A 27465-nucleotide genomic window follows, 5' to 3' on the forward strand; every position below is an offset into this window, starting at 1 on the left:
TGTCAACTTAACTATTTCACCTCATAATCATAAATTTGGTTTTACTCCAGTTTATTTGCACATCAAGATTGTGGCTTTCATGTTCTACAAGTTCCATTGTTTCATTATTTCTCCGATGGCATCATCATCACATAGTAGTTCTTGTAACAAGTGTGATGTCATCTGAAAAATGTAGATTACTGATTTTCTTTCCACCAACTGAATATCTTCCTTCAGGTATACCACATGATGTATTATTCACTATATATGTTAAAAAGTTGTGGTGACAGAATACAACCTTGTCCTACACATTATGAAGCACTACAGCTTGAAGACAAGTTACCATCAATTCTTATTTTGTTTATGTTGTTATTTTAAAGGACTTTTATCAGTAAGATAAGATGGGGTGGAACTCCCATTTCCTCCAGAAAACACAGTACACAGTCAAAGGCCATCTTGTAATCTACAAAACAGAGAAATAATAGAACATTGAATTCATGTGCCCTTCTCCATCAGCTGGCGTTCATTGACAATTTGTTCCCTAGTTCCTCTTCCTTTAACAAAACCAGCCTGTTCTGGTGGAAGCTGCTAGTTGATGTGAGGCTTCAAATGTTCATTCATGATATTCAATAAGATTTTACTTGCATGTAATATCAATGGTATGGTACAATAATTTCCACAGTTTGTTGTTGATCACTTTTTGTGAAGAGATATGAAGATGGAAGTGAGGCCATACACCGCTTCCTAAACTCTGCTGAAGATGGAATGATCTTACATTATGCCATTTTCTCTCATTTCCTTAATCATTCCTCCAGATCTACCATCCCTTTCTGGTACCTTGTGGTTCTTTAGATGGTTGAATGGCCATTCTATCTTACACCTGTGTATATGTGATTATTAGGTGTTATGCTACATGAAGACTAATTAAATAAACCATCAACAAACAAGGCCAAACAAATATTTGCATATCTGAGAATTAATTCTTGCATTTATACCATCATAGAACTTTCTATGAAGTTAGCTCACCTTGACCACTTGAACTTCATGTCAAATAGATTGGAATAAATATATATGATGATAAAGGTTTTCATACTTTACAAGAACTCTTAAAAATTCAAAAGGATATCTACCTCAGCACTCCTCCCTCCATCTGTTCCACACGTGAAGAAATTGGTCGTCCATCAGTCCTACTCCATCGAAGAGTAGGTTGTGGATAACCTCCTGTGATTCGACATTGGAGCAGTACACTACTGCCTGTCACAACTGTCTGTTCTTTTCCAGGATATAAGTCAACGGATGGCTTCTCTCTCCCTGTAATTGAGGAAACAAAGTTAACAACTTTGGCTAAATCATCTACATCTGAAAGAACATATCATCGTTGCTTCTATGAAAACCGCTATGTGTAATACTCCAGCTTAGAGCCTTGGACAGGGTAAGGTTCAATATCTAACAGGTTATACCAAAGAATTCTGGTTCTTCATGATGTATGCGCTGCAGGTCAGTATTTCTCCAATGACATCATCATCACATATTGGTTTTTGCAGGCGCAGCAATAATATACTGTATTTGTTACTACTTTTTCCCCCCACAGTTTACCATGACGTGATGCAAATCTAGAAGATGATTGAATTTGGTTTCAATGAATTTGATATGCAAGCTCTAAAAGAAAATTAGTTATTAAGAGAAAGGAGATGAAAACAATTACAGAACACAATTATTGTATTTAAGCGATATACAGAAAGAGAGAAGCTTGGATAGAAACACTTTATTAGGATAAATATAATGACAGGATGGTATGTGAAGAGGGATCTTCAGAATGAAGAAACTAGGATAAAAATGGAAACACTAAAGGACAATGGCAATTTCCACCATGCCCGGTAAAGGAACAGTGAATGCAATCTTTGCACTTCAACAGGTTATGGAAAAGTTTGAAGAGAAAGAGAAAGAACTGCACTTAGTATTTATTCATTTGGAGAAGGCACATGACAGGGTAATTTGGCAGGAAGTTTGAAGGAGTATGAGGAAAAGAGGTGAACTGGAGAAGTATGTGCGGGACAAGAATGGAGTGCGAATGAAGGTTTGGACTTTCATACAACTTTGTAATGAACGAATTAAAATTTTGCATAAGGATAGAGGACTGGATGCCTGTACGAGTGGGATTGCACAAGGGATCTTAATTAAGTCCGTACCTCGATAGTGTTGTGAGATGGACGGTGGACAATGGTATGATGATAAACGGGGTTAAAAGTCAGGTTGTGAGTTTCACAAATAGGAAAAGTCTTCTCAGTTTTAATTACTGCATTGATGGGGTGAAAGTTCCTTTTGAGGATCATTTAAGTACCTAGGTGTTAATATAAGAAAAGACCTTCATTGGGGTAATCACATAAATGATTGTTAATAAAGGATACAGATCTCTGCACATGGTTATGAGGGTATTTAAGGGTTATAGTAAGGATGCAAAGGAGAGGGCATATAAGTCTCTGGTAAGACCCCAACTAGAGTATGGTTCCAGTGTATGGGACCCTCACCAGGATTACTTGATTCAAGATTCCGACAAAAGAGTAGCGTTACAAAAATGTTGCAAAGTTTGGGCTGGGAAGATTTGGGAGAAAGGAGACGAGCTGCTTGATTAAATGGTATGTTCCGAGCTGTCAGAGGAGAGATGGCGTGGGAGGACATCAGTAGACGAATAAGTTTGAGTGGTGTCTTTAAAAGTAGGAAAGATCACTATATGAAGATAAAGTTGGAATTCAAGAGGACAAATTGGGGCAAATATTCGTTTATAGGAAGGGAAGTTAGGGATTGGAATAACTTACCAAGGGAAATGTTCAATAATTTTCCAATTTCTTTGCGATCATTTAAGAAAAGGGTAGGAAAACAACAGATAGGGAATCGGTCACCTGGGCAACTGCCCTAAATGCAGATCAGTAGTGATTGATTGATTGATCTTCATCCTTGTGATGGATGTGTTAAGTGAAAGGATCAGAAGTACTGTGGTATAAGCTGTTTGCCAATGATATTCTGTTGTGCAGTACAAACAGGAACGAGTTACAGCAAAAGTTGGAAAAATGGTGTACAGTGGTGAAGGAGAGGAGATTGAAGAATAACAAAAAGAAAACTGTGCACTTCATCTTTGAAGGGTAGGGAGAGAAATCGATCAATATTGGGGATGATGAATTGGACAGAGTAGAGAAATTTAAGTACCTTTGTTCTACAATGGATAAGGAGGGGAATTTGGACTTGGATGTGACACACAGGATAAACACTGACTGTGTGAACTCGAGGAAGATGTTGGGCATACTTTGTGCAATCCCACTCATACAGAATGAGAATTATGAGGAGCCAAAGCCAAATTAGAGTTCACAAAGACTTTTATGGTTCTGATTACTTACTTTCCACTTCAATAACAGCAGATGACTGAGCGACACCACTTGTACTAGTAGCTTTACAAACATACACACCACGATCTCTCACCAATACATTTACTATACGCAAGAGGGAGCCAGTCACCTGGAAAAAACATTACAAGTAGTAAATCAAATAGTGCAGACATTAGAAAATATAATAAAAAATAACAGAAGTTAACCTCACAGTAAACAACATATTTTTACAACTTTTAGTGATATTTGGTGTTACGGGGGTGAGGAGAGGAGTAAGAAGGGAGCTCTCCTGGTTCCAGTAATACTGCCAACTGAATGGAAATGAAATCTGAATTGAATCGATAATATGATCGATCAATATGAATTTTCTAAACCTTTATTATCTTATAAGCCAACAACTGTGTCACACACACACTTTATAACATTTCTTGATTCGAATCTTGTTCCTAGCATGAATTCTATAGTTTGGTTTTGCTGTGTAAACGACAACAGTACTAGTACGTAAAGCGTACGCCAGATGTCGCACAGCGATGCATAAGCGATTCTTAGTTTGTGTTTCAAAGGTTGCCAATACGAATAACGAAGATAACCGAGCTCGACCGATTCAGCACTAGGGAGCCCATGTTTCACTAAAAGTTGCATGAGTAATACCTCTTCATTATAGACTATTATGCTTTTTTTTTTTTTTTGCTATGGGCTTTACGTCGCACTGACACAGATAGGTTTTATGGCGACGATGGGACAGAAAAGGCCTAGGAATGCGAAGGAAGCGGCCGTGACCTTAATTAAGGTACAGCCCCAGCATTTGCCTGGTGTGAAAATGGGAAACCACGCAACACCACTTTCAGGGCTGCCGACAGTGGGGTTCGAACCCCCTATCTCCCGGATGCGAACTCACAGCTGCACGCTCCTAACTGCACAGCCAACTCGCCCGGTATTATGCCTTTCAGCATTCAGTCTGCAAGCCTCTGTGAATTTGTAAAACTCTGAGGATGATTACCTTGTTGTACTTCCTCTTAAAACAAAAATCATCACCAATACCACAACTTTAGTAAACTCAGCCATAATCCTCTATTTGTAACAAACTCTGTGGTCTTGTTTAGTTCCATACCTCTTATCTTTAAATCATTGGAAACTAAGTCTAGCCATCGTCATCTTGGTCTCCTTCTACTTCTCTTACCATCCATGACTAAGTTCATTATTCTCCTAGGTAACCTAACTTCCTCCATACAAAGAGATCTGTGACCTTTGTTTATAACCTCATTAATGTTATTGCCTATTAACACCTAGGTCTAAGTACTTACAGATATCCCAGGGAGATACTTTCACCCCATCAACACAGTAATTAAAACTGAGAGGATTTTTCATTTTGGTAAAGCTTATAATGTTACTTTTCTTTATTCGCATCATTTTACAGAAGAAAACAAAGGTTCAATAGTAGTGCCTTAATCAATGCAGGATCAGATAATGCTTCACCTACTGTAATTCTCTGAGTTCTATTTTCTAGAAATTTAGTCACCCATTCAAGCACGCTTCTGCCTAGTCCAACAGCCCTCATTTCTGTCAGTAGTCTTCCATGATCTACCCTTAGGTAGGTCAATAGCAGTGCAGCCCATTTACTTTCCCAAATTTAAAATATCTGAAGAAGAGAGATTTATTAAATAAATAAATCATTCATCCTCCAGTGAGGGTGACCATTCAGATCTGGAATACAGTAATATTACAATTTCAATTGAGTTTTAAAAGCATCACAATGTGGAAATTTAATTGTTAATGCTGTTATTATCTTCTTTATTCCATGGGGAGTGTGGGAGGAATGTTAATCACATCCTCAATTATAGATGGAAATGAATGATTTGTAGAGAGTACCTCAGTATCTGTATTACTAATTTGTCTATTTTGCAGAATGGAACTTTCAAATTTTGTAGTAAGGTTGATGTCTGACTAGGGAGGGCGCCTCTTGCTCCAAATAACAGGCTTCTGACAATCCACCGATTGATAGGTACGATATTTTATATTTTGCTGACAGGTAAGGCAAGCACAGAATATAAATAGCTTGTTTTTCCTAGGTCCACATCCTCACCCCTGATTTGAGTCTCTTTCAAACTGAATGGTGGGAACTAACACCATTTATTTACTGTCCTTTATGTCGATGGCTATGATGCCAGCCCTCTGATTAGAGTCATCGGTAGGGATGCAGTGAACCTCCTCGTGCACCTTCCATCCACGCTGTCTGATGGATTGAGCAATCAACGTTCTTACACGGTGGTGGCGACGGTTGCACATTAGCTCAGTGCTCCGGCAGAAACCCAGCACATGTCCAAGGGTTTCTGTCTCGTTGCAACCATTTTGGCAGCAACAGGTTGTGCTGATGACCAACCGAGGACCAATCTGACTGCGGTGAGGTTGCATGACTTTTTCACTGTGCTCATGTATTCAGAAGAGGACAGAAGTGATTTATGAGTCATCCAGGAGTTTGCTTTTGGGCACTACTCCCTTTCCATGTGGTAACTGGCACCATGATTGCAAGGAATGATTTCTTATAATTTCAAGTAGTTTTCTTCCGACAACCTTTAGGGGAAGACTTTCTATTTTGTATGTCAAGTCTGTGGAGTGCCATATCCTGTTCTTCAGGTAACTTCCTTACATATTGTAGATTAATGTCCTGAATGTGGAGTAAGGGAGGACCTTCAAGCTACCCCACACTTAATTTCGATGGGTTTTCATTTTTTATAATCAGCTTCCACTTAAACTGTGTTCTTTGTAAGAAATGACTCAATTAGGCTACATAATTTTGGAGGAATTTCAGATTGTCAGAGAGACCATTTGACATGTTCATGTCTGACATTAAAAAAAAAAAAACCAGCAACAAATCTTTTTGTTATGTTTCACATCCTGAAGGCAACCATTCATGAGGGAAGCATTGACATAAGTTCCAGTAATACAATTTATGTCTGAACCTTTATGTATTAAAATTGTTCTGGCCATTTTGAGTTTTGTGGATGTGTAAGAAAAATGAAGCATCATATTGATGAATAACGTGAAATTTAGTAACCTTAAGGTGCCATGATACACAAACTGTACTATGATCTGGGCGTGGTGAAGTGTCAACTTTAATGTTGTATAATGAATGCCTTATGGACATCATCTACTGAAATATTAATATCAGTGCTTGTTTCCATAATAGAAAGAGGAGAATTGTTATTTTGGTACCAAAAGTCCTTTCAAAATGATCCAAAATCATAGTTATTGGGATTTTACAAGAATTGGCCTTAGTAGGTTTGTCCAAATTTTACAAGCAATTTTCTGCCTCTGATTATAGAGATGATATTGAGTTACCTCATAGGCATAATGCTCTGTTTTCCTCTCGTTGCTTTTTAGACCTCTGCTGTGGGTTACTAGGGGCTTTATGATCAGATTTATGGTTATTTTGTAAATTTCTACTTTTGTAATAACTAACAGCAGGATGTTGAGGGTCAGGTAATTGTCTGACTTTATCTGCAAAGAACTGCATAACCTCTGAAGTAAAAGATACCAGCAGATCAGCACCACCATTTTGCATAATGTTTGAAATCCTACGCTCCCAGCTCTTCATAGGATTAATATTTACAGTTTCATGATCAGTGACCACTGGGGTTTCTTTTGTCAACTGTAAGCTTTACCCTATATTCATATTATTAACATATTGTGTTACGATTCTATTTCTCCTTTTCTTAGGGTGAGCTTTTCTTATATGAACATTTACTCCTAACGTCGACTTACAACATTTATTACAGATACGGCATGAAATTTCATCACCAGACTGTGAATCATTGTTGGACGTTTTAATTCAGTATGTTCATATTAATGTGGCAGAAGGTAAAAGTAATTTCTTTTTCATAGAATTACTATGGTAGATATCAGAGCTACAAGTATTCTTAGCGCTGGAGCAATGATAATTTTGTAAGGATAAGATAGAGAGATGGACATAGTGAATATTAAAAAGAAAAAACATTGCAAACCTAATTTATACATACAGTATACATACGGGTAGATATACCAACTCCATATCATGACAGCAGATGTAACTGATGCGAATTCCGCCTGATGGTAGTGCATTATTACTTCCAATATTTGGTAACATTTAAATTAGTCTGCCTCGATAAGAACTATGTACAATCCATGCCATGCAATAAAATAAAGATGGCTATTAACTTTGGCACTAACTTAACTCCACAATTAAATGAAGGATCTCTTTACAGGAAGATCGCATAAGACAGACAACACTACTACTTATTTAAAATATATTCTTGCATCCTAATTTTGATTAAATGGAAGTTATAATTTTCAATCAGCATTAATAAACACCACATATGATATTGAGTTTTCGAATCCTGCAAACTAAGCAGAGACTCACTGGAATAATTTTTCCCAAAACCTGAACTGCCTTCTATCAAACTAGTTAGTAATTTTGCAAACAAGTCTAATATAATCAGAAATAATTCTGTCCTGGAGCTCACATGCAATACGTGTCACAGCACTATATCCCAATCCATTACCTTTTGTATATCCCCGATAATCTTATCAATCCCAGCTATTTTTCTAGCTAATAACTTCTGTATCTTTTTGTAAATGTCTTGATTATCATAGGCAAATTTTAGCACTTCACCAGTATTAGTGACCTCACCTACCTGAACTTTATCCTTATATCCAACTATCTTTACATAGTGTTGACTGAATACTTCATCACATATACTCTCCCACTGTTCATTAATGATCCCTGGAATGTCCTTCCTGGAACCTGTTTCTGCCTTGAAAGTACTGACATGTACCCTTCTATTTTTACCTAAAATTCGTGTGACAGCCAATTATATTTGCCATAATTTTATCCTTAGTTGACTTTTTTATTTTGCTAAATTCAATTTCCAAGCAAGGACCTGTGGCTCCTCCTTAATTTCTTTACTTCGCTGTTATAATACAGTGGGTCTTTCCAATTTCTTACCACCTTCAAAAGGTACATGCCTGTTTTCACATCCCTCAATATGTTAAGGAGCTATGCATTTTTCTAGACTGAAATATTATGAGATGTCTAATGTCAAATCCCTCGGGTTGAGTGAATACAACATGGTTTCATGGAATGTCAGTATTCAGAGATTTGAATGTACCAGTATCACAGTATCATATGGTTAGTGTGTTAGCAGTCATGTCAAAGGAGAATGTAGGAACACAGTTTTTAATGAAGTTTAAAGATGACTGAAGTTAAGATGACCTTGCATTGTACAAGATTTGGTGGCAGTGTTGCTTGTTCCGTCATATATACAAGGGAAAGTGCTGGTAAAAAGTCAGGACAAGTGGAGATATTCTTGAAGTTCAGTAGGTACTTACACTTGAGAAAAAGATCTTTTTCTTTACAAATTGCTTTACCTCCCACCAACACAGATAGGTCTTATGGTGTTGAAGGGAGAAGAAAGGGCTATGAGTGGGCAGGAAGTGGCTGTAGTTTTAAGTAACATATAGCCCCAGCATTTGCCTGGTGTGAAAACAGGAAACAATGGAAAACCATCTTCAGGGCTGCCAACAGTGAAGTTCGAACCCACTATCTCCTAAATGCAAGCTCACAGCTGCGTGCCCCTAACTGCATGGCCAACTCACTTGATACGAAAAGATCTAAGAATAAGGTGACGTTAAGATGAAGTTGAATGCAAGTTTTGGAATATTGATCTTATAGAGACTAGCACGGTTCATGATTTCGAAGGCTACAGGATTGTGGTTGCAGGGGAGTCTGGGGCTCATATTCACTGCTCTGGTAACACAAAAGTTAATAAGTTAGGAGGAGTAACTCTGAGAGATGAAAACTGCATAAAAAGGGTTGTTCAAGGTGATGCAGGCTTCGAGAGTTCAGTGAAATGGGTACTGCAATTGGAGATAAGGTGGTTGAGCAAGAAGGAGCATAATTTGAGATCATCTAACTAGCAATTCCTTCTCTTTATTTCCCATTTAACTGCTTCCTCTTGCATCTCATTTTTCCCTTCTACTCTTGCCAGTAGAGTCAAAGGTGTACCAAATTATTTTGACTAATGTGATATTTTATTTTTCAATGGGTGCGTTACGGACTTCCTTCTTATCCTGAATGTTGCTGCTCTCCATCTGTTCCCTTCATTCAAATTATTCTTTGTCAAGTGTGCAGGAACAGCGCAAATTGTACATTTCAGATTTAATCCAGTGGTAAAATATGTTTCGTTCTTCCTATGGAAGGATATAGAATTAGGTCAATGTTGGGTAACTGAGAGGCTATGATCTATTACTCGTTCCAAGCAAATGATCCCTGTATGCTACACTCAGCCTCCAACAGATGCCAATACTAGGGTATGTTGGAGCTAAAGTTGTACACTTAACCACAAATTCTCAACTCTACTGAGCTAGCATACAACAGGAGAACTTTACTCTCCATTAAGTAATGGGTCTTGGGGGTTTTTAAAAGAGGAATTATCCACGAATTAAGGCATATGCCTCTCTGCAAGGACCGAAAACAAGATTCAAACAACCTACCAAAGGTGAACTGAGATGCCGGAAGTTTACTTAGTACCAGTAACCAAAAATCTCACTTACCTGAACATTGCTTGGAAGCTCTTCACCAACTTTGCTCCATGTAATCTGAGGAGCAGGGTCACCAGTTGCTTGGCAACGGAGCTCAGCTATTGTACCTTGTGGGATGGTTTGACGTTCTGGTTCGATTCTTACCGTTGGCGGTGCTCTAATAAACAGAGAAAATATTTTCAAAACAGTAATGATTGGATTACCAAATTCTTTCAGTTAATAGTTTTAAAAGTATGATCGTATATTTTGAAAAATTAGTACATTATTCTATAATTATAAGTGATAGCATTTAGGCTCCTCAATCTTAAATTATTTTTGTCATGACACAATCTGAATTTGTTTTAAAACAGCTGCTTTACATAAGTTTGGATCAAACACTTTGAAAGATTTATACAAAATTATTAGTTGATTTGTAGTCTAATGCTTGTTGCTCACGGTAAAATTTTCTGTCAAATTTATTGTACAATAATTTAATTTTATAAAATTTCTGTTGCTCACGGTCCAATTCAAGTTTTATAAAACATCTGATAAAACTTTTCATAAAATAGGACATGTTCTATTCCGTAAAATTAATTTTACGAAACAAACCAATAAGCGAAGCTGACATCACAATGATGGTGGCGCTACATCATGAGAAGATTGTGAAGCTCAGTTGTAAACTAACACTTCTTTCTAAAATGGCAGGATCTGGGTGGATTAAGGAAGCTGTTAGTGTTTTACTGGACGAATACCAGAAATATCCTTGTTTGTACAAAGTTAAAACGCTGCTTTACCACAACAGAAATGCAAGAAGAGAGGCAGAAAATACAGTCGCTGAATTCCTACATGAATGCTGGTCTTCTAACCTCAACTAATTTTCAACCAAGGACAGCAGTCCTCTACCTTCTTCTCTTCTTTTGATCCAGTCCCAGGTCCAGAATTTCCTGGCATTTCTTTTCTTCCTTTTTACCATTGAACAGCATATAATTGCAGCTAAAGCAGCAAGGTTTGCTTTGTTTGTTGGAGCCATACTCTCAAACACACTGTAAGTTGAACAGCTAATCCTTGGTTTAAAAGTTTATCAATAGATGGCAGCACATGCACATCATAGTTCAGAAGCGAGTTCATAGATGGCCATCCTGATGCTTCCACGGATTTTATAAAATAATTTTACCGTGAGCAACACAACTTGTTTTCAACATTTATAAAATTAATTGCACAACAAATTTTACAAAACATTTTACCGTGAGCAATAGGCATAAGATACTTCATTAAGGTTTTTATCAGATTTCCTGCTTCCTCTGTGAGTTAGTGGTAATGGCAGACTCCAGATCCCAAGATCGCAAGTTCAAATCTGGTAGAGGTAGTTGGATTTTTGAAACAAAAAAAATTAGTTCATTCGACAGTCCATGTTGTATGATGTTGGCATGTTTATTTACCTGATAAAATTAATGAACACTTAGCCACAGACTGCCTAGCACAGACCTGATTTACTCTGCCATCTCATACAGTAAAGCTGAATATCAAAACAGATGCAGAGGCAACTTATATGGCATCAAATCATCATCAAATCATCATCATCATCATCATCATCATCATCATCATCATCTCATATATCATCATCAGATTTGCCACATTTTCTGTACTACATTTGGTAGTGTGAAGAGAGCTGCCACACTGGTCCATGGACGACTGGAGTTGCGTGATTAGGAGCGATGAATCATCATGCTATATCATGCAGTCAGATGGAAGGGTTTGGATATAGCAAATGATTCATGCCAGCCTATATGTTGTCCACAGTGAAATTTGGTAGAGGTGGTGTTCATCATGGAAGGGAATTAGCCCTCTTGTAATATTACAGAGCACATTGAAGGCAGAAGGATATATGGACACGTTGAGCAGATGCGTGTTGTCTACAGCAGAAGACCAGTTTGGAGATAATTCTTGAGTGTTTCAGCCTGATAAAGATCCTTGCCAAAAAAATACGGTCTATTCGTGAATGATTTACAGATAAAAAGGTTCTGGAAATGGACTGGACAGTCCAGCACCGTGACTTCAATCCTATTGAACACCTGTAGGATGAATTAGAACAGTGACTCTGCTCTATAACTCAACAAACTACTTCATTAATTACGCGTGCTACAGCATTGCAGGAAGAATGGTCTGCTATTTCTCCGATGATGTTCCAACACCTTGTAGACAGTCTCCCTTGCAGAGTTTGAGCTGTAACAAATGCCAATAGCCCCTATAAATGTCCACCGCTGGAGAGTATGTCCAAGGAACACTTGGAGGACAGTTTCAAGTAGGTGTCCAGATACTTTTGAACACATGGTATGTATATAAGCTTGACTTTACTTAATTGTCATATGTATTCTGTTAGAGTAAGCAAATGTATCACTTTCAGGGAGAGTCAAATTCTTCTTCTTCTTCTTCTTCTTCTTCTTCTTCTTTTTGGCCTTAATTGGAACACTTTAGCCAATTTTATTTAAAAAAGTGTTTCACTTTCCTTGTCAGTCCAGTACTTCATCATTCTCTTGGATCTTAGCTTTCCTTCAATTGTTTAGATTAATGCTTTCATGGCCCATAATTGTATACAATAATAAGCTTTTGGGCTTTTGCCATGTGAGAAACATTTCGCAGAGAACTTTGCTTCGTGTCTTCAGAAGAGAATCTTGTCTGTTCATGAGCAAGACATTCCTAATAATGGAGGTTTGATTTTAAGAATACTTTACTTTTGGACTGTAGTAAGTGGTACAGTGAAACCTCGATTCTCCGTTTTTCGAGGGACCATGAAAATAAAACGTACAACACGGGAAAACGGAAAATCCGGGAATGAATGAAAACCATCAACAATTTGGCTAAACATCACAAAAATTAAATATGTATAATTATAATCTTACAAAAACTCCTAAACCAAACCAAACTACAGCCTCAGTGGGACTTTGCCTGCCAAGCGACCGCTGCTCATCCCGAAGGCCTGCAGATTACGAGGTGCGCATGATCAGTGCGACGAATCCTCTCGGCAAATATTCCTGGCTCTGTAGATCGGGGTCGCCATCTCACCATTAGATAGCTCCACAATTAAAGGTATTCACGTAGGCTGAGTGGACCTGGAACCAGACTTATATCCAGGTAAAATTGCTTGACCTGGTCGCAATTGAACCCGGGCCCTCTGGATGAAAGGCGGGCATGTTAGACCGCGAAACCGCATTAATTAGTTTAGAGGGGAATCTTCGTCAGTTTCCCGTGAAAACTTCTTTCAGTTCAGCAACTTTGATTAGGCTAGCCAAACTTCGAAAAATCTAATAACGCCAAGCCAAACGACAGTCGACCACAAGTAGTTTTTAATTCTCTCATCTAATAAAATAAAGCACATTAGATACAAAAGCACCCAAAATGATGGCGAAATCCGTTCATTTCTTAATCTTTCATTGTAATTTGGTCTCCGGTATACTGTTCGTAGTCAGTTTCTGGAAATCTCGTACCGCGCAAATTAGGCCTACATCGACTTTTAAAGGTTATGTTGAACTCGAAAACATGGTTTTGAATGTAAGTATCGATTCTTAAAAGTCCTCGAATGCATTATATTCAATTCTGCGCGTCACAAATCCAATCAAATTGGAAAGATAAAAGAAATGTAAAAACTTCAGAAATTACGGTTATTCGTGACCTTGAGGTCATCTGAAAAGCGTGCTCGCTGCACATGTCAGTACGAGCAATGAAATGATAAGTTACCAACCATTTAAAATGTAACGTGCACAAATAAAACGACTGCAGTTTTTGATATTTTAACACGAAAACGTAACATTCCCAGTCTTACATCAGGACCTAAACAGTAATAGGCAATCCCAAGACCTCCCATGGCTTCTTTTTTTTTTTTTTTTTTTAATGTAGGGTGCAACATCTGTTTTGGTCTCGCTAACATATCATGTACGATAATATCAAAAGGTACTGAATTTGTGTTAAGAAGGAGCAGTTTCGATTCCTGCCTGAAAGCCCAGTTACTCTGCGGTGCCCTGAGCAAAGTGCCGAAAACCTCTTCGGTAGTATGATCGAAAAAATGTAAAAATATAAACATCTAACCCTGAACATAATATGGACGTTTTATAAGTGCGAACATATGACGAAACTCGTTCCGTCTTCAAGCAGAGCTGTCGAAATGCGCCGTGTCTCTTTGCAATTGTTGTGGGCACCCTCTGCTTTATGATTTTCCGAGATTCTCTGAACAATACCACCCGAATGCGATGCTAAGATGGTCTCTTATGCAAGTTCACCCCCGATTGCTTTTCTAGTACCGGTACAGTACTTGCTTTAATTGTCGCAGTGACGGGGCGTTAACGCCAAGATCCATAAATATGCCATAGCTGTCCTTTCGTGAGATACAGTTTATTAAAAAACGATTGATCGAGGATTTAGCATTGATGGGACTGGAATTTCTGGACGGTTGATCCGGGAAAGCGTTTCTTCGAGGAACGGATAATGCGGGACTTTTACAATGTGATTTAATTACGATGCTCACGGGACCACGTAATTTGAACGCATATTCCGGGAAAACGTATTTTCCGGGAACGGATAATCGAGGTTCCACTGTACTCTCATTCGTCACCAGATGGCTCACTGCGTACTAGCCTTCTGAGTGAGAGCTGACAACCCCATCTTAGCTACAATGAAGATGTTTCTTGTTCCATCGTATGTACGTGCAAAGTAAATAGCAAAGTCATCAGACAAATCAGGGTTGAATGTGCTAGAAGAAAGAAAAAAGTGCAACAAAAGATTGACAGGATAGAAGAAAAGATTAGAGCTGATATCATCCGTCCCATTGTCTGTCTGTTGATCTTGGTTTGTAGTCTGGTTTGTTTGTAAGTGTCTTGATTTTGATTGTTTTTTTTTTAAAATCTTCTATTGTAATTTGCAGTTCCCCTTCCCCTATATCTTCCTCAAATGCCATAATATCACATAGCAGGCAGTGTGCGGAGAAGCAGAATCCACAAAAACTGGTGATGCTGACAGTTGGCGAAAAAGCATGGTTCATAATTATAAACAATTCATACGCACCAAACAATATTGTCAATGCCAATGAAACTGCAATTTTTGTTTAATGTCGAGCCCTAATGGACTTGTGGTACTGTACTGTGTTGAAATGCAGACGGAAGCGAAACACTTCCTCCCCTCATCATAGGAAAGTTTGATAAGCTACAATGTTTTAAGGGCGTCAGACACTTTCCGTGCAAGTTCAAGACATCTAAAAGTGCAAACAGTATAGTAAACAAAACAAAAAACAAAAATAAATAAAGCACTTGCGAGGAGAAGGGGAGTTAGTATGTATAATTTGTCCTCGTCCTTGAATCATGTTTTCTTTATTCTCCCGTTGTGTAAGATCGTTTGGTACTGATTTATCAAAGCCCATTATTTGAAAAATGTAAATCCACTTTGTTGCATACATTTCAGAAATAGTATTTTTTCCATGGCATTTGAAAGGATTAAACTGTGAATCAAGAAGCAGACCTGGCCAACAGCTGGAAATTGCAGATGATGATGATGATGATGAAATTGTGAATCAAGGTGATTGCATGCATTAATGGGTCTTAAAATACTTTGTTACATGGTAAGGGTTGGCATTACAAGAGAACTTGAGAAGTGCCATGGCGGTAAATCATACAAAGAGAGTCGCTGTACTGTAGTGCAATGGAAACGGAAGCGAGAGAGAGAGATATCCTACAGGCTTAATCCATTTGTAAACTTGTCTCAATCTCATTTATTCACTAAACTTCCCTTTTATTATATATATAAGACTGGTGGCTGGACGTAACACGCGAGGCAAAGTCCATCAAATAAAAAGAAGAAGAAGAAGAAATGAGACTTCCTACTTCCTCCCCTCATCACAGGAAAGTTCAAAAAACCACAATGTTTTAAGGGCATCGAATACTTTCCTTGCAAGTACAAGGCATCTAAAATGCATACAGTAATCCAATGAATAAAGCTTGGACAGGGGAGTCAGCATAGATTTCTCCTTGCCTTTGAATAATTATTTTTCTTTCGTTGCATGAGAATATGTTTGCCAGTGAATCATCCAAGTGCATTATTTGAATACTGTCAATGAATGCACCTTGTTGGATACATTTTGGTAAGAGCTTTTTTCGTGGCATTTGAAAGTTTTAAATTGTGGATTAATGTCCATTGCTTGCAATAATGGGTATTAGAATATTTTGTGACACGGCGAGGGTTGGCATTTCTTAATTACAAGTTGGCGGTTAATTCAAAATCACACAATTCTAAGTCTGATTTCTGCATTCCAATGACTTTGAATTAATTTGGTTTTACTGTATCACAAAACTAACATCCGAATGCACTAGTGTGTCTGCTTCAAGCGTTTACATTGCACGAATAGAATTATCCACTACTGGTCATGTTACTATCCGAGTAAAAAGAGACCGCGTGTGAAAAGTGTTTTAGATGTGGAGTGTGATGAACTTTTAAGTAATTTAGGAGAGGATTCTAGTGATGTAAGAGACAACAGGTCTTCCAATCTACAGTGAATCAAGCCTATTGCAATTTCAGATTAATGAAATATCTGTCACGTAAGTAGACCTACTGCTAATTTTCATGGCAGATATATTTTATAGCAGTGATAATGTATTTTTATCATCTCAGACAAAGGAGCTATAACCGTAAATTTAAATGTTCATAATTGCGTAAAGACCACGTGGACATCTCTGAGTGATATTAAATGTTTGTTTTTGCCTACATTACTCTTTCAATGGAAGGAATTTTAGTTCATTTCATTTTTTTAAAATGAGCCTTCCTAAAATTAGGGTGCGGGGATTATTCAGCGGCGGGGATTATTCGCATTAATACAGTATAAAACAAACCCCCTGCATTAGATTAATATTTCTTTACATGTCACATCCTATTGAGCGCAACTTCTCCTTCTAATATTTGAACATCTGAGAAATTTCCATATAACTGTCTTGGTGTTAACATCTCTAATGTAACTAAATTCTGGTAACCCTAGGGAATCTGCAGAAGCAGCTCCAATACTAGGGCACCATCAATGGAATCTTCACTGATGGTGCAGCAAGGAGAAAGAAGTGCTGAAGAACCTAGATCTGAAGGATAGAAAAATCCATAACTTCCCTATTGGTACAAGATGGTATCCTATTGCATCCCAGGTCACACATTAGATATTCACCTGGAACACTACTCTCTTTGTAATTTTAATTCATTTACTATGAGTCTTTGATTTTGTAACCAAGATTCAGTGGCGATTATCTCATACTGAATTAACAAGATATTAAAATGTATCAAAATTGATAATTCATCTAAGCAGTATCGACTTACTATGACCACACAATATTCTTATTTTTATTTTGCTTGTGTTTCAACATTACTTTAGATAGGTCTTTGGCAACAATGAAGTAGAAAAGGGCTAGGACTGGGAAGGAAGCAGTCACAGCCTTAGTTAAGGTGCACCCCCAGCATTTGCCTGGTGTGAAAATGGGAAACTACAGAAAACCATCTGCAGGGCTGCCGACAGTGGGATTCAAACCCCAATATCTCCCGGATGCAAGCTCACAGCCACGCACCTCTAACCACATGGCCAACTCGCCCAGTAAGAGGAAACTATTAAGAGCTCAGCATATGAAGGTACTTTAAAATAATTTACTAAGTTATTCAATAAACTATCTTTGAGTAGTATTTTACTCCAGAAGAAACTAATGGGAAAGATTTCTTCTGGTATAATTACACAGCAATGGAATGGTAAAACTCTGAAATAGATCAATGATAATGTAAACAATTTTAATTCATAAAATTAAGATGCTAGGCATAAAAAGAAGATCAAGTAATTGTGATTTAAATGTAATGAAGACCTGGAATTGTGCTACATATTTATAGTACTGTATACCAGTGATATTCCAATTCATAAGTTGGAGAGGATCTAGTAAGGATGATCCATGCTCTTTATAGAAACAGTGAGAGTAGATTGACAACACAGCTTGGAAAGACAGACTGGTTCAAAGTAAAAACAGGTCTCCAACAAGTAGGTGGATAAATTGAAAAAGAAGTGAAAATGAAACTTCAACCAGAAAGGATAAGTGCATGGCTGTTTGCAGATGATGTAGTGGTATGGGGACAAAGTAAGCATCAGATGCAAAACAAGACTGATGTTTGGAGTTGAGTAATTGAAGAACGGGGAATGGAAATAAGTAGAGAGAAGAGTAAAACTGTGGTGATAACAAGAGGGGACATGGATGTAATAGGTGTTTTAAAGTCCAAGGAGAGCAATTAGAGGTAATCAAGCATTTTGAATACCTAGGAAGTATGGTGTCACAAGATGGTTCTATAACATAAGATTCCCAACAGAACATAATTAGCACGAAAGGTTTATCAGAGTATAAGAGAACTGCAATGGAATGAACAGGCACCAAGACGATGTAAGACCTATTTTGTGCCCATCCTCAAATGGAGTGAAAACGTGGGTTACACCATCTAGGGAGGAAAGCAGACTTCAAGAAATGGAAATGAAGTTCTTAAGAAGTGTATTAGACAAGACACAGATATAATGTATAAGAAATGAGGAGATAAGGGGTAAGTTTTGAACAGAGAAGTTACATGATGATGATGATGATGATGATGATGATGAGGATAGCACGTACTCTATAGGCCTGGTGTAGCTCTTTCGAATTTATCTTATAACTATAAGTGACCTGCACATCTATGAGGATGAGATAGCATACACACCCATCTCCTGGGCCATTGAAATTAACCAATGAATGTTAAAATCTCTAACCAGTCTGTGAATTGAACCTAGGATCTCTTGGACAAAAGATCAGCACGCTATTAGTCATTGATCTGGACAGTTACAGGTTAGAGTACAAATATCCAAGATAAAATGCTTTAGTCATGTGAAAAGGATGAAAGAATCATGAACTTAAAAAGCAATATTATCGTGGCAGGTGAAAGATCTAGAAGTACATCAAGGAAGAGGTGGATATAGAATGTGGAGGAAGCGGTAAAGCGAAGAGTCACAGATGTCAAAAGAGTTCTGGGAAGAGTGATGAAACGATATATTGAAATGCAGGTTGCTGATTCATTACCTTACCCAACAAGGAGTCAGATAATGGGAAAAAGGAATCAATGATACTCAATAAGCCATAAGAAAGCGTACTGTGAGTAAGAATCCTCATTTCCATACGGAAGTAAACAGAGGTACTGTCAAGATAATGAATGGAGACAGGGACAAAAGTCTTCAAGGATCAAATTAAAGCATACCTGCGTGATGAAATGCTGACTCGAACTTGAATCTCCTCGGGTGTTCCAGGATATCTCACATTTCTACACACATATACTCCAGAGTCTGCAGCAGTGGGATTATAAATTACCAATGTGCCATCTGACGGACGAGCAAAGGGTGGCAATTCACGATTTCCAGCGCGTGACCACTGAAGGGTAGCATCGGGTGAACCACGGCACACCAACCTAATGGTTTCTCCTTCAGGACCCGAATATTCAGATGGCTCAGCAGTCAGTGATCGACCAGGAGGACCAGGAGGAGGTTGTGGTGCACCTTCTGGGAAAAAAAAAAAAAAAAAATTCAAAATTACATAATATTTACATACAGAGGTGTAGTAATGACAGCCAGTTAACACATCAAAGAACTGTGCAGGTAAAACACTACTACTATTTTTGTAATTGTTCCAAGATGCTACTCTTGAACAAAACTTCACCTAATATGGCATGAAATGAAAGTAGAAAGGATCAGTTTTTTTCTTCTAATTAAAATACAGAGAGTATTTTTATATCATCACCATGGTCATCATCCTCCTCCTCCACCTTTTCCCTTATCCAACTCTTGTTGGATCGGAGCATTTATGGCACTTCTTGCACTTGTCTTTATTTGAATCAGTCCAACTTGTCCTAGGTCTTCCTCTTGGTCTCTTTCCCTCGAACTTCATCTCAATCATCTGTTTTGGTTTTCTTTTGTCATCCATCCTCTTCACATATACAAACCATCTCAGTTTATTCCTATCAATTCTCTCATCTAGGTTTCCTATTACCACTTAATTTCTAACATCTTTGTTCCTCACTCTGACTTTCATTGTATTTCATTTCACTGGCTTGAATTCTACTCTCATCCCTAATTACTGTCATTGTCAGGTCTTAGCTGCAAAAGTCAATATGGGTGCATAACATATTTTGTACATTGTCTCGTGACATTTCTTTGGTACAGTACTTTCTTATTCCATACAAGGTTTCTTACACTCTGGTAGAATGCGTTGCCCTTTTGCACCCTTTTGCTATTCCCCAGGTCCAGCATGGTATTCTACATTAATTCACTCTCTACATATTTTAAACTGTCTGCAGTTTCAAGGCTTTGACCACCAATTTACACAATGCCTTTTCCTTGCTTTTCTCCTCTTGATATCACCACTGTCTTGTTTTTCTCTGCACTGATTTCCATACCATACATTTCAATTTTCTCGTTCAGTGCATCAAGCTATTCTTGTACTTCTTTGTTGTTCGTTCTTTATCACCCTCATTTAAGATGGAAAATAAATATCATATATTGCATTTGCAGAGAATCACACTTCAATTTTCTACATTTCCAGCAACATCAGAATTGTTGTAATTTTATTGATGGTAAAGATTAGTTGAAGTGTCAAATTCAGATTTTAAAACTGCTGGTTTGCCAACATTGGCCATCATTTTGCGGCAGTCCAATATTAAAACATTCAACATTCGTAGTAAAAAAAGAATTTGCACAAGTACAACTATTAAAAATAAATGTAAATCTGAAGTTCCTTGCTGCAGACAGTAATTTATTGAGAGAGAGAGAGAGAGAGAGAGAGAGAGAGACATTGTTATAACTCTATTTACCTATCTTAAATTCTATTTCATTATGATAGTTAATTTAACAACCTATTTCATTATGATAGCTCATTAAACAAATTTTTTCTCTAAGGTTTGGTTTGCAATTTTGGCATAAGATTCTGTGGTCAAAATGGAGGTAAAGGTTAAAATGTACAGATTTTCACAAGGACCAATATAAAGAAAAGCAAGCTTACCTCGAACAAAGAGGATGGTCCGTCTTGTAACATTACCAGCAGCATTCCATGCATGACAATGATATTCTCCTTCATCTGATTTTCTAACGGAATGAATGCGTAAAAGGCCTCCTGATATATAAGTCTGTAAACAATAAGTCTTGATCAGTTTTGCTACAAATTACTTGTGCTGAATGTCTTTGATATTAACATTACATTTAAAATAATTGTACTCATTATATGGGAAATTCCTATATCCCAGATGTATTGTATTCATGTTTGTGACAATTGGACAATTTATTGAAAGACAAACTGTTATGTAAAACAATTCATATCAGTTTTATACATCTATAAATATATTAAATGTAATTAAATAATTTTTCACGGTTGGCTATTTCTAGCTTGGTGAAGTCCTTGTAATAAGGCAGATGAGGGTGGGTGGGCATCTGTCGTGCATGGGGAAATTGTTTTCTTGGTGTAGTGGAGGATAGTGCTGTGTGTAGTATGTGAGTTGTAAAAATGTTTTGGAGACGACACAGACACCCAGTCCCTGAACCAAGGAAATTAACCATTTACGATTAAATTCCTTCACCCAGCTGAAAATCAATCCCACGGCTTCGATGACCAAAGGCCAAAATGCTGACCACTCAGCCATGGAATTGGACACAATATTAAATCAAAACCAAATTTTTAATACCATTATCATCAAACAATACAGGTTAACAATGTTTATGAACACAGAAATACACAAGGACACCTTGCAAAAACTGTTTATTACACATGATGATTCACAAGTTTATAAATTCCAGTTTGAAGAAAGAAGCCATTTAAATCTAGGTCATTATCTCAATATTTACTAACTCTTTGTAAGATAGTCTATTCTTTTGTTTGAATAACCAGTATTGTACCTTTCTCAAAATCTGTATTTAATCTGAATTTCTACATCATCCAATAGAAATCTTTTTAACAATTGCTGATGTTCTTAACTTTTCCTTACCATATCATAACATATTCTGATGTTCCTAAATCTTTGTCTCTGCTTATAGCATCAAATAGCTCTTTCACATCCACAAAGGTTTTATAACAGAATTGCTTGATTTACATTTCACTTAATTTTAAGTTCATCTTTCAAAAGGAGAACTTTTATGAGAGAGAAGGAGGTGGGAAAATAACATGGAAATAGTTAAGTAATGCCATTTTGCAGGGTTGAAACTGTGAAACTTAATCTTGCCAAGCTAAGGAAAAAGTACCTAAGCAATATTCTCTTTGATTTGTATAATGAAGGGTACTGGTATAGGCTGTAAATAATGGAGTTACTTGGCATGATCAACTGAGTAAAACATAACCTACGCCTAGAGAGCAAATTACAGGCCTTGGGCCTGCCAAGAATATTTCTGTTCAGCAAGACACTTAATAAATATTAATAATAATAATGGCGTTTGACCTCTGGAGAGGCCTGGTGCAGGTCTTTTTCTAGTAGATGGCCTATTAGGCGACCTGCATGTCTGTGAAGATGAGGGCCCTACCTAGGATGATTTCTAATGTTGAATACGCCACACACACCCAGCCCCCGAGCCATTGGAATCAACCAATGAAGGTTAAAATCCCTGACCTGGCCGGGAATCGAACCCGGGACCCTCTGAACCGAAGGCCAGTACGCTGACCATTCAGCCAACGAGTCGGACTTAATAAATATTGAGACACAGTCACAGACATATTGCTCAGCTTACATGGACTAAATCACTACTTTCAATGTCATGCACCTCCTTAGTTGACTTCTCAAGGCTGAGCAAACTCTGTTCTAACCCTCAGATCAGGGTTAAAATCAATGGACAAGCTGGGAACTGAATCCACAGTTGCCAGGTAAGAATGAGACACAAAAATGAGAAACAGGAGTAAGACACGTACAGAAAAAAACATCATAGGGTAGTAGTCTCAATTGTTGTTCAGACTAAACTCAGTCCTGTGAGCAAGCAAGGAAATATATTATTTTCAGTCATGCTGAGTAGTTCAGGTTGGCTTTCTGAGTCTATCTTAGTGGGTTCGATCCAAGCTCAGTCTGGATGTATTTGAAGGTGCTCAAATACATAAGCTTTGTGTCTGCAGATTTACCGGCAACTAACAAGAACTGTATAAAATAAGCTAGTTAGCAGGATATAAAACAAAAAAATATTTTTTAAAAATATCAACATCATCATCATCATCATTTTCATTGACATTTCACCCAAAGAATTCTCAACTAAAATATTGATTGGAAAACTCTCCTGGCATTGGGATAGTATGTGAACAAATATTATGACAGAAATATTTTTTTAATAATTTAATGCAGGTTAATAACCCACCTGTGATCCTAGCGGGCGATTGTCTCCTCTTGACCAGCTAATAGTGCGTGCCGGGGAGCCTTCAACTTCACACCTGAACTCTGCTGGTTCACCTTCTCTTAATGTGAGAGATGGAGGTTTTATGGAGATTTGTGGTCGAACAGGTCGTTGACCTACAGAATAACATTGAATTATGGATTAGTAAACCTTTCTTACTTCAATGATTCTTTAAGGAGCTATGAAAATGTAATATTAGTAAAACCATTACATTTTTAAACCCTCAAGGCTACAGTTGAGAAACAAATCATCTAAAATGATCCCTACACATTCATTTTATGTACAGCGAGGTCAAATTATCTTTTGGCCAGGGCTGCATAATGCTCACCGAGAGCCAGTGCACACTGGCACCTGGCTGGCTGCCTGGCTGCCTGGCTGCTTTGTGCTATCCCGAGAGAGCCAGGTGCTGCGGGAACTAGTCAGCCAGCTCTTGGCTGAAAGATAATCTGAACTTACTACCGGGTGGGCAAAATAAAACTGGCCCGGAAAACATTTATTAGACTGAGGCGGAATTGACATTTGTTAATGAACAGGAAAACCAATCGGTTGCTGTTATGTCACATATCTGCAAGTGCGCATCTCCCGCATGCTCTGCCCAGAGTATGTCGCTGTGTCATTATATGTGAGTGAGTGAGAGGAGTAGACGTGTTTAGTGACCAGTTGAATGCAACACAAAATGGTGCCCATGATAAAAAAGCTTGTGTTCATTCTCGAGTGTTATGCAAAGCACGATTTGTGGAAAACCTGTGCGGAACATTTTGCGCAAGAGTTTAAGACTGGAAGAGTTTTGGCAAAATACTCAAAGTCTGCAATGCAAAACTTAGTGGCAAAATAGTGTGTGAAACAGGCTCTGTAGTGAATAAAAACTAACTATCCGAAGAGAGTTCTAACATCAGAAAACATTGCTCGAATGAAGGAAAGCTTGGAACGAAGTCCAACGAAATCTCAATGCTGTTTATCTGTGCAAGTGGACATTAAGAGATCGTCGTGTCAAAACATCATGGAAAAGGACCTGCTTTGTGCACACATTAAAGCGTCCAAACGAACCTTCACTCAGAAACCACCGGATGATTCAACACGTGAAGTGAAGTCAGGACTTTTAGATCCTCAGTTTTTCATTTTTTCAGATGAGGCCATTTCCAGCATCTTCTGTCCATGGCCTTAATTACGGTACAGCCCCAGGATTTGCCTGGCGTATAAATGGGAAACCACTGAAAAACATCTTCAGGGCTGCTGACAGTGGAGTTCAAACCTACTATCTTCTGGATGCAAGCTCACAAATTATTATTATTATTATTATTATTATTATTATTATTATTATTATTATTATTATTATTATTATTATTATTATTATTATTATTATGCCTCAAACAGATTCTAGAGGGTGGCGTACAATGGAGATGGTCGCCAGATTGGGATTAATGGTTATCAACGTTGGTAATGTAACAACCTTTCGGCGACCAGGGTGTCAGGGAACTATACCAGAATGGCGAGTAATTGAAGAATATACTGGAAGCGATCATCAGTATATCACTTTTCGTGTACTTCAAGAGACTCCGCATCTAAGGATTACCACGCGCAAGCCAGAAAGATGGAACATAGCCACTATGGATAGAGAGAAATTTCATGAAGTAATACAGAATGGAATGGATTGTATGACGGATACATGTCACGGAAGTAAAAGAAGCATAATTGCTAATAAATGCATGGAACACACCATGAGACTCCTTCAGCAAGCATGTGACGCATCAATGACCAGAATCAAACAACGGAGAGGCAAGCGTCCAACATATTGGTGGAATGAAGAAATTGCTGAGCTGAGGAAACAATGCCTGCGACTCAGAAGAAGGACACAAAGAGCAGGACATAACGATGAAGCTCTCTCAGTAGAGTATAAGACTATGAAGAAAAGACTGTGAAATACAATTAAAAAGAGTAAAGCCGACAAGTGGTGGGAAATGTCTAAGGGAGTGGATGAAAATCCATGGGGATTGGGGTATAAAATTGTTATGAAGAAGTTCGGGATGCTACCAAGCTCTATCATGGATCCACGCACCATGGAAGAAATAGTACACACACTATTCCCTGATCATGCAGAGAGGATTGATGATGAGGCCGAGAAAGAACTAGATAATGTACCACCTTTTACAACTGAAGAATTGATAACAGCAATTAATTCCCTTAGAAATAAGAAAGCCCCTGGACCAGATGGTATTCCATCAGAAGTACTAAAGGTGGCAGTCGAATTATGTCCTCAACTGCTGTTGAGAATGTATAATCATTGTTTGAAACCTGGAATTTTTAGCTTTCGTTGGAAGATAGCTAGATTGGTTCTGATCAGTAAAGGGAAAACTGGGGGTTACAGACCTCTATGTATGCTGGACACTGCAGGGAAAGGTTTAGAGAAGCTACTACAACTGAGAATACTAGCAGCAGTCCGATTAGCTGGCAGCGAAAACCATGACTGCACTGAGTAGACTCATGGGAAATATCAAGGGGCCGAAATCTAGTAAAAGGAGGCTTCTCATGTCGACTGTTCAATCGATACTGCTATACGGTTCAGAAATTTGTGCTGAATCATTAAAATTGTGAAATATCGGACAAGAATTGCAGCTGTACAACGGAGAGCAGCTTTACGAATTGCTTGCGCATATCGCACAGTATCAGAACCTGCGATTCTAGTAGTAGCAGCAGTAGCACCTATTGACTTGTTGGCCTTCGAAAGACAAGAAATTTGGCTCACACAAGAAGAGCTAGGAAGGAAAAGAGCCAAAGGTTGGCTCTTAGTCGCAGAATGCAACGACGGCAAACAAGGTGGGAAGATGATTCTAGAGGGAAATGGACGAAAAGACTGATACCTTCTCTGGACGTATGGGTTGCCCGAAATCATGGTGAAGTGAACTACTATCTCACACAGTTCTTGACAGGTCATGGATACTTCCGAAAATTTCTTCATAGGCTAGGGCTAGCAACTAGTCCGGTGTGCATATATTGCGGTGATATCGATGACGTATTACATACTTTCTTTGTGTGTGTTCATTGGCTGCCACAAAGATGATGCTTAGAAGTTAAGCAGGGAGAACTGACGCCAGAAGGGATCGTGTCAGTAATGCTACGAAGTCAAGAATCTTGGGACCAGGTGGCAGTCTTCGTAGAAAATATTCTGCGTCAGAAGAAGGACCTGGATGATTACGACAGACAGTAAAGCAGAAGAAGGAAGATGAAGCACAAGATGCATTAAGCACGACATCCGTCCTGAAGTAATGCGAGAGCGGTTTCCGGGGCATAGATAAACATCGTGGGAAAATGGAGTCTGGTTTATAGTGGGTAAGAATCTCCACACACTTGTTGAGTGCGGGCCCTCACAACCGTCTTATGAAAGATTTTCCACACTCACTCGCAAAAAAATTATTATTATTATTATTATTATTATTATTATTATTATTATTATTATTATTACTAGCAAGATACCCGTGCTTCGCTACGGTATTATACTGAAATTTATAATTGAATGCTTATTGTTTTAGATATATAATCCGCCGAAATTCGCGATCTGACTCGTTCTCTGCGAGAATCCACCAAAATTCCCGATCTATTATTTTACGGCACGTTTCCTCCCATTTTTAAATCTTCCTTTCCAGCAATCGATTTCGTACTTCCCGGGTTAGGCTCAGGTATTCCTCCATGTCAGTTGGGTCCGTAAATCTTTGCCATCTTTTCCTATAATATTTTTAATACGGATATAATCCTTCAGGAGATCCGGCGTGCTGTCATACTGGGTGCCTTGGCGGCACTGAACCCGCGACCGGACTGCATTCTTAGTCATTACCCGTCCAGGAGCCGTTTCCATCGCGGTCCGCAATTTGACGACGGTCCGGAATATTATTATTATTATTATTATTACTATTATGTGTTGCTGGAATGGCTGATGACAGGGAAAACCGGAGTATCCGGAGAAAAACCTGTCCCGCCTCCGTTTTGTCCAGCACGAATGCCACATGGAGTGACCGGGATTTGAACCACGGAACCCAGCTGTGAGAGGCCGGCGCGCTGCCGCCTGAGCAACGGAGGATCCTTATAAGTACATTAATAACAGTAAAATCAATTGGTCTCACCTCCTTCTACACCCCA

The 27465-nt window shown here is 38.3% G+C and overlaps 1 protein-coding gene across 10 annotated transcripts in view; it reads right to left on the minus strand.

The window, feature by feature from the left end:
- The window catches only part of trol (terribly reduced optic lobes), a 918151-nt gene that overhangs the window by 145745 nt on the left and 744941 nt on the right, over positions 1-27465 (minus strand). For all 10 annotated transcript variants that reach the window (XM_067149795.2, XM_067149796.2, XM_067149794.2 and 7 more), the window contains 6 exons: positions 23299-23450; positions 20978-21101; positions 19185-19482; positions 9948-10092; positions 3372-3489; positions 1110-1290 (listed from right to left, as the gene is read on the minus strand). In XM_067149795.2, the coding sequence (XP_067005896.2) occupies positions 1110-1290; positions 3372-3489; positions 9948-10092; positions 19185-19482; positions 20978-21101; positions 23299-23450 (1018 nt within the window). The remainder of the gene's footprint in view (positions 1-1109; positions 1291-3371; positions 3490-9947; positions 10093-19184; positions 19483-20977; positions 21102-23298; positions 23451-27465) is intronic.

The sequence above is a fragment of the Anabrus simplex genome, chromosome 6 (genome assembly GCF_040414725.1).
Source record: "Anabrus simplex isolate iqAnaSimp1 chromosome 6, ASM4041472v1, whole genome shotgun sequence".
NCBI classification, from domain to species: Eukaryota; Metazoa; Arthropoda; class Insecta; order Orthoptera; family Tettigoniidae; genus Anabrus; species Anabrus simplex.